General features: G+C 44.7%; 1 protein-coding gene across 1 annotated transcript in view; it reads right to left on the bottom strand.

Annotated features, from left to right (window-relative positions):
* Positions 1–6,090: 6,090 nt before the first annotated feature.
* LOC126457461 (uncharacterized) overlaps positions 6,091–13,278 on the bottom strand; it is a 35,975-nt gene continuing 28,787 nt past the window's right edge. The window contains exon 4 of the mRNA XM_050093750.1: positions 6,091–6,531. Within this exon, the coding sequence (XP_049949707.1) occupies positions 6,307–6,531 (225 nt within the window). The 3' untranslated portion in view covers positions 6,091–6,306. The remainder of the gene's footprint in view (positions 6,532–13,278) is intronic.

A 13,278-nucleotide genomic window follows, 5' to 3' on the forward strand; every position in this document is an offset into this window, starting at 1 on the left:
TCACAAAAGCCCAAAACCTCATCCTGTAAGTTAATTTTTAAAATATAGTAGGGGTTCGTTTATCTCACAACGACAGAGAAATCATTTGGTAGGAGAAGTGCAGGAGTGACGACAATAATTAACTTCTTCCGCATAAGCTGCCGTCAGTGAATTGAAATATGCCGCCCTCATTGCCAGAGACTATGTATAAGCAATATCTAATAAAAATTCTCAGTACTCAAATCTTAACTTCAAGTAATAACGTGAGTATACTCTTCAGCAATATCAGTCTTATCTTTAAAGTAAATCCCTCATCGAAAATATTCTGGTCAGTGTCTAAGTACACAAAAACAAACACCGCCAATTTGCGTAAGACTTTGACTCTTATTAAAATCGACTAAATTTGCATGTCTAGTTACAACCTCTCCAGAATAACACTGATAACGTTACTCCACCAGAGAACAAAACCATTAGTGTCCATCTTCCTTAATTAAAAATAAGATGTTTTTAGTATTTTACAATGCACAGAATCTCCTAGGACAAAACAAACGCATCTCCGAGGAGCAATGGCCGTCGACTCGTATGCATCTAGCGACCAGGCATTCGACGCTGTTAGGTCTGCGGATAATCGTGAGTAACATGGAAAATCTGCAGAACACAATCCTTTTGTGTCTACAAAAAAGAACCTGTATGACATATATTGGGTCGGCGACTGGGGAAAAACGAGAGTGTGCAGGTCTGTTGTGATTTCCGATGAAAGCTGGTTCCGCCTAGACACCAGCGATAGCTGTATGTTGGTTAGAAGGAGGACACTTCAGGCCCTGCAGCCAACCTGTCTGCATGCTATACACACTAGACCTGCACCTGGAGTTATGGCCTGGAGTGCGATTTCGCATGAGAGCAGGCTCCCACGCACGGTGACTGAAAGTTTGTTCGTCAGTGATTCGATCTGTTGTGTTGTAATTCATAACAGCATTCCAAAGGGCGTTTTCCAACAGGATAAAGCTCGCTCACATAGCGCTGTTGTAACCCAACATGCTCTACAGAGCGTCGACAAGTTGTCTTGACCTGCTCGATCAATAGATCTGTCTCCAATCGAGCACATATGGGACATCATCGGACGAAAACTGCAGCATAATCGACAAATAGCATTAACCGTCCCTGTATTGACCGACCAAGTGCAACAGGCATGGAACTCCATCCCACTAACCGAGATCCGGCACCTGTATAACATAATGCGTTCACGTTTGCATTCAACGTTCTGGCGGTTATACTGGTTATTAATGTACCAGAATTTTACATTACATTAATCTGTAATCTTGGAATGTTAATCTCTACATATGAAGGGCTTATTTCAATAATGATACAAGTCCATTTTTGTTAATTAGTCTTAAAATTAAATGAGCGCTGAAAAATCTGCAGTTGAGATACCAGAAATATTCAAGTATATGTACTTCAGTATATGTACTTGAGTATTTCTGGTATCTCAACTGCAGATTTTTCAGCGCTCATTTAACTTTAGGACTCTTCATCTCATATCTCACAATGAACAAAAATGGACTTGTACCACTATTGAAATAAGCCCTTCATATGTTACCTATAAAAATGTCCCCCGGAAATTTCATTACTCTACATTAATAATTTTTGGTGTTGCGATTTTTTTTTCGTCAATGTATTTCAGTTTTGAAACTTGTAGGGACATTTCACGTGATTCTTATTAATGTAACATCCAGATAATGTAATCATAGCACAGATTATTAGTTAAAAAAAGCTTATCTGCATATCTACGAATGTGTGGGGGCGTGGATTCTGGTGATCGGCAAATAAAAGAATAAGACTAAAAAAAGCCGTTCTGTGATGTAAAAAGGAAGCGCCGAGTTGCCCCATCATACGCGTTGTACCTGTATGCACCTCGTTGTGCAGGCCACAAGGTTGCTGGTCAGGCGTCTCCCACTTTTGGACGGTGGCCCTACTCAGTCACCCATTGTGTGACGAGGGTTCTTGTCACGTAGCTCCTCAATTTTCAACCGGCTTAAAGCGCACTCAGTCAGGTTCATGTCAGCACGTACCTCAGGACAGTGTGTTGGAACGAACCGACGCCCGAACATTGTTTTCAGGACTGCGCAATAGGTTGGACAGTCCTGTCCCAATAACGCACAGCTGTCAAAAAACACCTGTAAAACGCGTATAACTTTGGTACATGATGTCCGCTCAAAACCTGGTTACTCTCCCTCGTTCTGAAGCCGTGGGGCTACATTCCTCAAACGCATTGGTGTTTGGCCGTCTCCACAGCCTTCTGTGATGATCATCAGGTGGGCAGAAGGAAAGGGAGGCAATGACAGTGGCACGTAAAGTGACCTCCGCCACACACCGTTTGGTGACTTGCGGAGAATAAATGTAGATGTAGATGTAGAAATCCTGGACTAGTCAGCGAAGAGAGCGCTACACCGCTGAGCCAGGTTCTATTGTAGATTTCGCCTTGCCCAAACTCTTCGCAGAACACAGTATTGGAGGGCTTGCGCTGTTGCCAATGATAAACGCCGTGATGCCACGATAGCGTTTGGGTGTTTGAATGACGTCGCTGTTACGTAGCCATTCGGCGGGCAATTTCCCGTGCTGACAATCCTTTTTCTATAAAGTGAGAATGCATGCGCAGTCTGAATTTGATGTGACGCTTGACTGCTTGCTGATTAACACTACAGTCTACAACAGCCGCATTGTCCCGTTCACGATTGGAGACACCGCTAAGTTTATTTGAACATCCATTGGAGAGGTGGCAGTGGGTAGCGATTTCTAAGGTGAAAAGGCTACCGAGAACGCGGTTTCCAATATTTTAAGAAAATACACGCTGTAGATGTCTTGAGGGTAATGCAAAACCTTTTTGAGAAATTATGAAGCGAAATGCATAGAATACCCCGTCAGTCCATTAAGTTTTGAAAATGTATTAATAAAAAATTCAAGTGAAGATCGTGGTTTTAACGTTTACAGGAGGTGTTCAACGGGGCGTCCATTCATGACAAAGCACCACTCTGCCTCCCGGCGTAAGGAATAACGATGGCGCACCCGTTGAAGTATACGCAGTAGTTGTATCAGCAACCACGGGATGGCGTAGACCAATTCCTTCAAGTGTCCCAATAACGAAAAGTCTAGGGGATTGAGGCCTGGGGAACGAGTAGACCAAGGTGTCGGACATCCCCGACCAATGCAGTGGTACTGAAATGTCTGCGTCAGATGGTCGCGCACAGTGTGCCGAAAGTGTGCTGGTGAGCCATCATGCATGAACCACATTTGTATTCATTGCTGCAATGGTACAGCCTCCAGCAAGGTAGGCAATACATTAATGAGAAAGTCCAGATAATGCTCCCCGTTTAACCTTTGTGGTAGGACGTACGGCCCTATTAATATGTCGCCAAGTACGCTTGCCTATATGTTGAATGAGAATCACTGTTGATGCCCATTTTCTTGAATTGCTTGTGGATTTACATATGCCCATGCATGCTGTTTATGGATTTCACAGCTCCGTCTCTTGTGAACCATGCCTCATCGGTAAATAAAATCTTGGATGTGAACAGTGGATCTGCGACACAGTTCTGCAACAGCCATTGACAGAACCGGGATCTATCATTATGATCCTGTGGCCTTAGGATCTGAATGCGCTGTAGGTGATACAGGTACAGCAATTGCTCATGAAATCCCCCCCCCCCCCCCCTACATAAGAGAGTGAGACACGCCTTCTGCTGTTGCTGATCGTCGCACACAGGCGTTTCTTCCACCGAACGTAGCACACGCTCCTCCATGTCAGGCGTGCGGACTGTGCGAGGCCTTCCACTGCCAGTCTTCCGAGGTGCAGGGGCACGTGTGTTCCTTAGATGCTGGAAAGGTCTACCGAACAGCTTATCAGAGAGCGGTCTGCGCTGTGGACATTTTTCACTGTAGAGGGCATGGACTCGCGGGCTTCGTCCATTTGCTAAATCATGGCAGAATAATATATCCGCCATTTCACTTGTCGAGCAGAAAGCTTCCATTGCTAAGAAGTGGTGGAAGAGAGTAATACGAGGTTGGTTTGGAAAGTTCTCGGAACGGAATAGAAAAAAAAGTACTTACATCACTGAAACTTTTTTATTTTTCAATGATCTCCTTGTAGATTAATGCACTTGGTTCAGCGATGGTCCAGTGCCTTGATCCCATCTCGAAAATGAGTTTCTTCCAGGCCTGCAACATAGTTGTCAACTCCGGCTATCAGTTCTTCGTTTGAAGTGAATCTTCGTCCACGAAGAAAAATTTTCAATTTTGAGAAAAGATGGAAGTCCGACGGAGCCATATCTCGTGAGTAAGGCGGGTGTGGCAACAATTCATACATTAGTTCGTGTAATGTTGCCATAGCGACGGCACATGTGTGCGGGCGCGCATTGTGTTTGTTGATGATGACTTTCTTGCTTGCTAAACCTGGCCTTTTTTCGCGTATCTTTTGTTGCAATTTGCCCAGGATGTTAGCATAGTATTCTCCAGTAATTTTTTGCCCAGTGGGAAGGTAATCTACAAACAGAATCCCCTTTTTGTCCCAGAACACTGATGTCATGATCTTTCCCGCCGAAAGAATTGTCATTGCTTTCTTTGGTGGCCAAGAATCAGTATGTTTCCACTGCTTTGGCTGTTGTATTATCTCGATGGTATAGTAGTGCACCAAAGTTTCACCTGTGATCGCAAACCGGCCCATAAAATCTTATTCGTTTCTCCTAAAACGGGACAAACACTGTTTCGATACGTCCAATTTCATCCATTTTTGATCCAGCGATAAGAGTCGCGGCATCCTTCTTGCAGATAATTTTTTCATTTCTAATTCTTCAGTAAAACTGTGATATACCCTTTCAGATGGCATCTGGCAAACGTGAGCAATTTCACGCACGTGAAATCGGCGATCCTCCATGACCATTTTGTGCAGTTTTGCAGTGATTTCTGGAGTAGTGAGACATCTTGGCCGACCACTGCGCGGATCATCATCTAAGCTCTCCCGACCAAATTTAAATTCATTTGTCCACTTGGCAACAGTTGAATATGAAGGAGCAGAGTCCCCTACTGTATTCTGGAAATCGGCATGAATGTCTTTTGCTTTCATACCTTTCTTTACAAAGTAGGTAATCACTGCTCAAATCTCGATTTTTTTTCCATCTTCGCAAATCGCTACGCGGGAACAACAGAGACACGTCACCGCTACAGCTCTCTTCCAAGAGCACTGACGTGGCACATGTTTAGAGGCAACAGTCCAATGAATACCACGTGAACAACTCGTTGCGCTAGCGCTGACCGAGATTGCCAAATTTCAGGTATTTCCTCTCACAACGAACAACCCAATGTCCGACAGTCTTCACTTAACGACCGAGAACTTTTCAAACCACCCTCGTATACCATTTGTGCGTACAAACAGCGCAATAACAGTAAACACGAAAGTGAATCCGCGTTTGGAAGGAGATGAAACGCCATGATACGTACCCAGGGTTCACAGTGCTGTACAACAAGGCAAACAAACACGACGAAAGCTAACGTAGCCCACTACACGACTCGACTGCAGACCACCTAATGGTATGTAGAATACTGTGACTAAGACGTCATAATACTCTGCCGACACATTTGAAGGAGCGCCAGTGCAACGATTGTGCTAATATTCGTAACCAAGAACGATGCAGCTCTTTCCTATGAACACGTGTTTATCTCGGAAATTGTGCATCTCTGGACCTATGTATGTTGCACTATTTTTGTCGTTTTGATCAGTACAACGGCCTCTCAAAGTATTTGATACTTTTCTTCCTGTATAGTGAATGTTGGATATGATTTCAAAGAGCTGAGTCTTCATGTGAATTTCTGCGCTTTCTCCTTTTTTTGTAGGTTCGTATTGATAACACGAACTCTCGTTACCCGTGACGATTTTTTGCAGTAGGCGTCCACGCATCGTTGTTTTTGTTTGGGCGTCAAGGTGTGTGGGGCAAACATTACACACAGTGTTGGTGCCATTGTAGTTACTGCACTGATGTCGCTTATACGCCAGGAGTAAAATAGCCTCAAACTATTTGGAAGGGCGGTGTATACCTTCTTGTCAGTAAATAAATGCGCTAATTTAATTTTCTGTGTTTTTATAAAACAGCAGCTCTTAAACTAAGGGGGACAACAGAATTATTGTCATACCTAGGTGTATTTACATTTAACGACACTCTGAATCGTGTAATTGCATCACAAGTGAAACTGTTAGCATGTCCAAAGCTAGTGTCGCTCATACACTATGCCTGCACTTCAGTCTGTTCTTGTTCAGAGGAGTGGTGGGTCGGTGCGACTTCAGACGGAGGCTGCGCGCCGGTAGGAGAGGGTGATGGAGGTGGCGAGGTCTGCGGCCTGGACGGCGGCGGCGGCGAGCGCCATGAGCGCCTCCAGCACCCACAGCCACCTGCCCAGGTGCAGGCTGCCCTCCGACCACTGCTCCCAGTTGGGCCGCAGCTCCGCGCCTGCGCACACTGCTGCCGACACGTGCATCACGATGCCCACAGCCAGCACCAGGCGGATCTGCAACACCACGCCTCTCGCTTCGTACGAGTTCTCCACCGTGTGTGCAGCACAGATACAAGTACATACTGTCACACAGCAGTCGACATACACTGAGGTGGCAAAAGTCACTGGATACCGATACGTACATATACAGATGCCAGTAGTGTCGCATACACAAGGCATAAAAAGAGTTGTCATTTGTATTCAGGCGATTCATGGGAAAAAGTGTCCTACGTCATTATGGTCAAACGATGGGAATTAACATACTTTGAATGAGGAATGTTAGTTGGAGCAAGACACATAAGACATTCTATTTCGGTTGGGAATTCAGTATTCCGAGACCCACAGTCTCAAGAATGTGCCGAGATTGCAAAATTTCAGGTATTTCCTCTCACAACGAACAACCCAATGTCCGACAGTCTTCACTTAACGACCGAGAGCAGCGGCATTCGTGTAGAGTTGCCAGTGCTAACAGACAAGCAACACTGCGTGAAATAACCACAGAAATCAATGCAGGATGTACGATCGACATACCCGTTTGGACAGTGCGGAGAGCTATGACAGGAGACCTGAATGCCTTTGTTAACAGCACATCATCACCTGCAGTGCCTCTTGTAATTTCGTGACCATATTGGTTCGACCCTAGACGACTGGAAAACTGTTGCCTGATCAGATTGGTCCCGATTTTAGTTGGTAAGAGCTGCTGGTAGGATTCGAGTGTGGTGCAGACCCCACGAATCCATGGACAGAAGTTGTCAACAAAGCACTCCGTCTTCAGGCCACAAGTGGCCCATCGGGACCAACCGACCGCCGTGTCATCCTCAGCTGAGGATGCGGATAGGAGGGGCGTGTGGTCACCACACCGCTCTCCCGGATGTTAAGGTGGTTTTCTTTGACCGGAGGCGCTACTATTCGGTCGAGTAGCTCCTCAGTTGGCATCACGAGGCTGAGAGCACCCCGAAAAATGGCAACAGCGCATGGCGGCCCGGGTGGTCGCCCATCCAAGTGCCGGCCACGCCCGACAGCGCTTAACTTCGGTGATCTGACGGGAACCGGTGTATCCACTGCGGCAAGGCCCTAAGTTGTCAACAAGGCACTATGCAAACTGGTCTTGGCTCCGTGATGGCGTGGGATGTGTTTACGTGGGATGGACTGTGTCCTTTGGTCCAACGGAACCGATCATTGACTGGAAATAGTCATGTTCGGCTACTTGGAGACCATTCGCAGCCATTAATGGACTTCATGTTCCCAAACAACGATGAAATTTTTATGGATGATTATGCACCATATCACTGGGCCACAATTGTTCGCGACTGGCTTGCATAACATGCTGGACAATTAGAGCGAATGATTTGGGCATCCAGATCGTCATAATATGAATCCCATCGAAAATTTATGGGAGATAATCAACAGTCAATTCGTGCACAACATCCTGCACTGGCCACATATTCGCAATTATTGACGGCTGTAGAGGCTGTATGACTCATTGTTTCTGCAGGGGGCTTCCAACGACTTTTTGAGTCCATGCCACGTCGAGTTGCTGCACTACGTGGGCATCTCGTGACTTTTGTCACATCAGTGTTTTTTTGTCCTCTACAGCCCTTTGTATTACCTTGGAAGTTACTACCTGATGGTTTATTACATGTGGTGTCATCCTAACTCTTCCTCTAGACAGTGTTTTTCGTACGTTCCCTTCTTTGCCGATTCTGCAGAGGGCCTCTCCGTTCTTTATCAGTCCATCTAATTTTCAACATTCTTCTGTAGCACAGTATCCGCACGCTTCGATTCTCTTCTTTTCTGATATTTCCAGAGTCGATAATTCACAACTATACATTGCCGTACTCCAAAAGTGCATTCTCAGAAATTTCTCCCTCAGATTAAGGCCTATGTTTGATATTAATAGACTTCCCTTGACCAGGAACGGCCCCATTGTCTGTGTCAGCCTGCTTTGTTCCTTGTTGCTTCCTCCGTCACATGTTCAAAAATGTGTTTAAATGTGTGTGAAATCTTATGGGACTTAACTGCTAAGGTCATTAGTCCCCAAGCTTACACACTACTTAACCTAAATTATCCTAAGGACAAACACACACACACCCACGCCCGAGGGAGGCCTCGAACCTCCACCGGGACCAGCCGCACAGTTCATGACTGCAGCGCCCGAGACCGCTCGGCTAATCCCGCGCGGCCCGTCGCGTGTCATTTTGCTTCCAAGCCAGCAGGTGTCCTTACCTTCGTCTACTTCCTGGTCGTTAATTCGGACATTAAATGTATTGCTAATGTTATTTTTGCTACTGTTCAGCCGGCCGGTGTGGCCGAGCGGTTTTAGGCGCTTCAATCTGGAACCGCGCGACCGCTACGGTCGCAGGTTCGAATCCTGCCTCGGGCATTGATGTGTGTGATGTCCTTAGGTTAGTTAGGTTTAAGTAATTCTAAGTTCTAGGGGACTGATGACCTCAGATGTTAAGTCCCATAGTGCTCAGAGCCATTTTTTGTGCTACTGCTCCTTGCTTTCATCTTTCTTCAGTTTCCTCTCAATCCATATCCTGTACCTGTTACACTGTTTATTCCATTCAAGAGGTATCGTAAATCTTTCTCAAATTCACTGACAACACCAGTGTCATCAGCGAATCTTATCATTGATATGCTTTTATCTTTAATTTTATTCCCACTCCTGAACCTTTCTTTCAGTTACGTTAGTGTTTCATTGATGTATGTGCTGAAGAGCAGTGGAGAAAGACTGCATCCATGGCTGATATCCTTTTTAATCCAAACATTTTTGTCTTTATCACACTCATTGTTCCCTTTTGGTTTTCATACGTATTGCATATTACCCATCTTTCCCTATAGCTTACAGTTACAACTGGGACAAGTTGCTCCATTTTAAATCATGGTAGGCTTTTTCTAGGTCGGCAAGGCTTGTGAAAGATTTTTCCTTAGCGGACATAATAGCTGCACATTAAGTTTGTATCAAAACGTTCGAAGCATTTTCACTGCCAGGCAGATATGCGTAGCTATAGACTTGCGTCACTGACGTGAATTTATTGTATAATATAGAAAATTTTGATGCTCGCGTGCCTTGCGCAAACAGCGATAGCGTGATGATCAGGTCGCTCTCTTCGCCCATGCTCTCAGAAGGCAGTAGGTATCGCCACCCATTTTAATGCTGTCTTCCTTGTATTATGGAGACAGTCGACACAGTTCCGCCCTGTTGCCTAGTGATAAAAATATGAGCTCAAGGAATATCTGACCATCTTTGGGACTCGATTCTGGACCTAATAGCTGATATACACTCTAAACATACAAAAATAAAAAAAAAATAAAAATGCACCACCCAGAAATTATCCAAATGGGACGGAAATGTGGTGTACATGTACAAACTGCATTCGGATAATTCCTTGATTCTTTTTTTCTTTTGGCTTGGAGCCTATTTTCATCTCCGTAGGATTACTGTAGCCTATGTACATTTGTGCTTACTGTATTCAAGCCTAGGTGTTCCTCCTTAATTTTTACCCCACACATTTCTCTCCATTACCAAAGAAGTATCCCTTGATTTGTCAGAATGTGTCCTAACAAACTACGAGGTGCATTCAAGTTCAATGGCCTCTGATTTTTTTTTCTAATTAACTACTCACCCGAAATCGATGAAATTGACGTTACTTCTCGACGTAATCGCCCTGCTGACGAACACATTTTTCACAACGCTGACGCCATGATTCCATGGCAGCGGCGAAGGCTTCTTTAGGAGTCTGTTTTGACCACTGGAAAATCGCTGAGGCAATAGCAGCACGGCTGGTGAATGTGCGGCCACGGAGAGTGTCTTTCATTGTTGGAAAAAGCCAAAAGTCACTAGGAGCTAGGTCAGGTGAGTAGGGAGCATGAGGAATCACTTCAGAGTTGTTATCACGAAGAAACTGTTGCGTAACGTTAGCTCGATGTGCGGGTGCGTTGTCTTGGTGAAACAGCACGCCCGTAGCCCTTCCCGGACGTTTTTGTTGCAGTGCAGGAAGGAATTTGTTTTTCAAAATATTTTCGTAGGATGCACCTTTTACCGTAGTGTCCTTTGGAACACAATGGGTAAGGATTACGCCCTCGCTGTCCCAGAACATGGACACCATTATGTTTTCAGCACTGGCAGTTACCCAAAATTTTTTTGGTGGCGGTGAATATGTGTGCTTCCATTGAGCTGACTGGCGCTTTGTTTCTGGATTTAAAAATGGCATCCACGTCTCATCCATTGTCACAACCGACGAAAAGAAAGTCCCATTCGTGCTGTCGTTGCGCGTCAACATTGCTTGGCAACATGCCACACGGGCAGCTGTGTGGTCGTCCGTCAGCATTCGTGGCACCCACCTTGATGACAGTTTCCGCATTTGCAGGTCGTCATGCAGGATTGTGTGCACAGAACCCACAGAAATGCCAACTCTGGAGGCGATCTGTTCAACAGTCATTCGACGATCCCCCAAAACAATTCTCTCCACTTTCTCGATCATGTCGTCAGACCGGCTTGTGCGAGCCCGAGATTGTTTCGGTTTGTTGTCGCACGATGTTCTGCCTTCATTAAACTGTCGCACCCACGAACGCACTTTCGACACATCCATAACTCCATCACCACATGTCTCCTTCAACTGTCAAAGAATTTCAATTGGTTTCACACCACCCAAATTCAGAAAACGAATGATTGCACGCTGTTCAAGTAAGGAAAAGTCGCCATTTTAAGTATTTAAAACAGTTCTCATTCTCGCCGCTGGCGGTAGAATTCCATCTGCCGTACGGTGCTGCCATCTCTGGGACGTATTGACAATGAACGCGGCCTCATTTTAAAACAATGCGCATGTTTCTATCTCTTTCCAGTCCGGAGAAAAAAAATCGGAGGCCTTAGAACTTGAATGCACCTCGTATGACATCCGTTAGTCAAGTTATTCCATGAAGCTCTTTCCTCCGCATTTTGATGCTACACCCGTTTAGTAATTACCCAAACACAGCATGGAATCCTTAGATTAAAACGAAACCTCATCTCTACATTGGCCGCCTTTCGCCAGCGACGAACCATTCCGCTGTATAGGAACCGTCGTCAAAGCCTTCACACGAATCCATTACACATTCATTGATGCTGAAAATCAGGTCTGTCTCCAATGTATCAGGCGCCCGAGAACTCCATCCGATGATTCTATCTGCAGAACAAGTCTGAATAGCTCCTTCGTGGCACTAAATTGACGACTTCACCAAGAGACTAAGACACTAATTTCTCATAAACATATCGCAGTTTCCATATCTGGGAAAACTTTGAATGCAGTTTACAGTGAGGCTCACATCTGATGTTTCCATTTTATTCTTTACCCGATTAAACATCTATGTTTGTCACCAGAATCTTTTTGGTTGACAGATCTCAAACTGAGCACATGTTCTCGTCAAACGTCTGCCGAGATAAGCTTCTCGTGTATTTGTTTCGTCTCCACGTGAATACAAAAAAATTTACAGTTTATGTCTGTAGTTGTGGGATTTGTACCCGTGATATGCCAAGAGGATGCTCATAGAAGAACTAAATGGCGAGAGGTATTAAAATGTTTGGTATTTAAACATCCGAGTAAAAACAAGACTGATAGATTAGTACTAAGAAAATGTTTTGGGCAAATGTTGAATGGAATCAGATGGCTGAGGGAATTAGCACCTGCGGTACAGGAAGGGGTGGGTGGTTGGGGGGAGGGGGGTACTTTATGCCCATCTTTTAAAAGTGTTGTAATCTAGTCAGTTACTTCATGTTTCAAAATTTTAAAAAAAATATGTATTGTTTTTAATAAATTTCTCTACCAGAGTGCATATATCTTTTGAAGTTAAACGTAACTCAAAAATTTAAACATCAGTTGTAGATGTTCGTTCCCCAGGGACCGTGGTATTCAATATTTCCAGGTTCAGGGCCTCACTTAGACATCAGTATCTCCTTAAAATTTATGTTGAGAGTAAAAGTGTACAACAATGAACGAAATTTGAATCTTTAAATTCTTTTGTGGTGGTCATAAAGTGGTCTGTACACGTTATTGAAAATGCGTTGATATCGCTAAGAGAGTGCTAAATGATATTTTCAGGTTCTGGACTCTACTTACACATCAGTAATTATTTAAAAATATGATACGAGGGTGAGTCAAATGAAAACCTTAAATTTTTTTAAAAATATTTATTGTGCAGAAGTGGTACAAAGCTGTATCACTTTCCAACATAATCTCCCCCACGCTCAATACAAGTCCTCCAGCGCTTACAAAGTGCATAAATTCCTTTAGAAAAAAGTTCTTTTGGTAGTCCGCGCAACCACCCATGCACCGCGTGGCGTACCTCTTCATCAGAACGGAACTTCTTTCCTCCCATTGCGTCTTTGAGTGGTCCAAACATATGGAAATCACTTGGGGCAAGGTCTGGTGAGTATGGTGGATGAGGAAGACACTCAAAATGCAGGTATGTGATTGTTGCAACTGTTGTACGGGCCGTGTGCGGCCTTGCATTGTCATGTTGCAAAAGGACACCTGCTGACAGCAATCCACGTCGCTTTGATTTTATTGCAGACCGCAGATGATGTTTAGGGAAATCTGTGAATGATGCACTGGTGACAGTGGTCCTCTAGGCATGTAATGTTCCAAAATGACGCCTTTTTCGTCCCAAAAGAGTCAGCATAACCTTCCCTGCTGATGGTTCTGTTCAAAACTTCTTTGGTTTTAGTGATGAGGAATGGCGCCATTCCTTGCTCGCTCTCTTCGTTTCCGGTTGGTGGAAGTG

The sequence above is a fragment of the Schistocerca serialis genome, chromosome 2 (assembly GCF_023864345.2).
Source record: "Schistocerca serialis cubense isolate TAMUIC-IGC-003099 chromosome 2, iqSchSeri2.2, whole genome shotgun sequence".
NCBI classification, from domain to species: Eukaryota; Metazoa; Arthropoda; class Insecta; order Orthoptera; family Acrididae; genus Schistocerca; species Schistocerca serialis.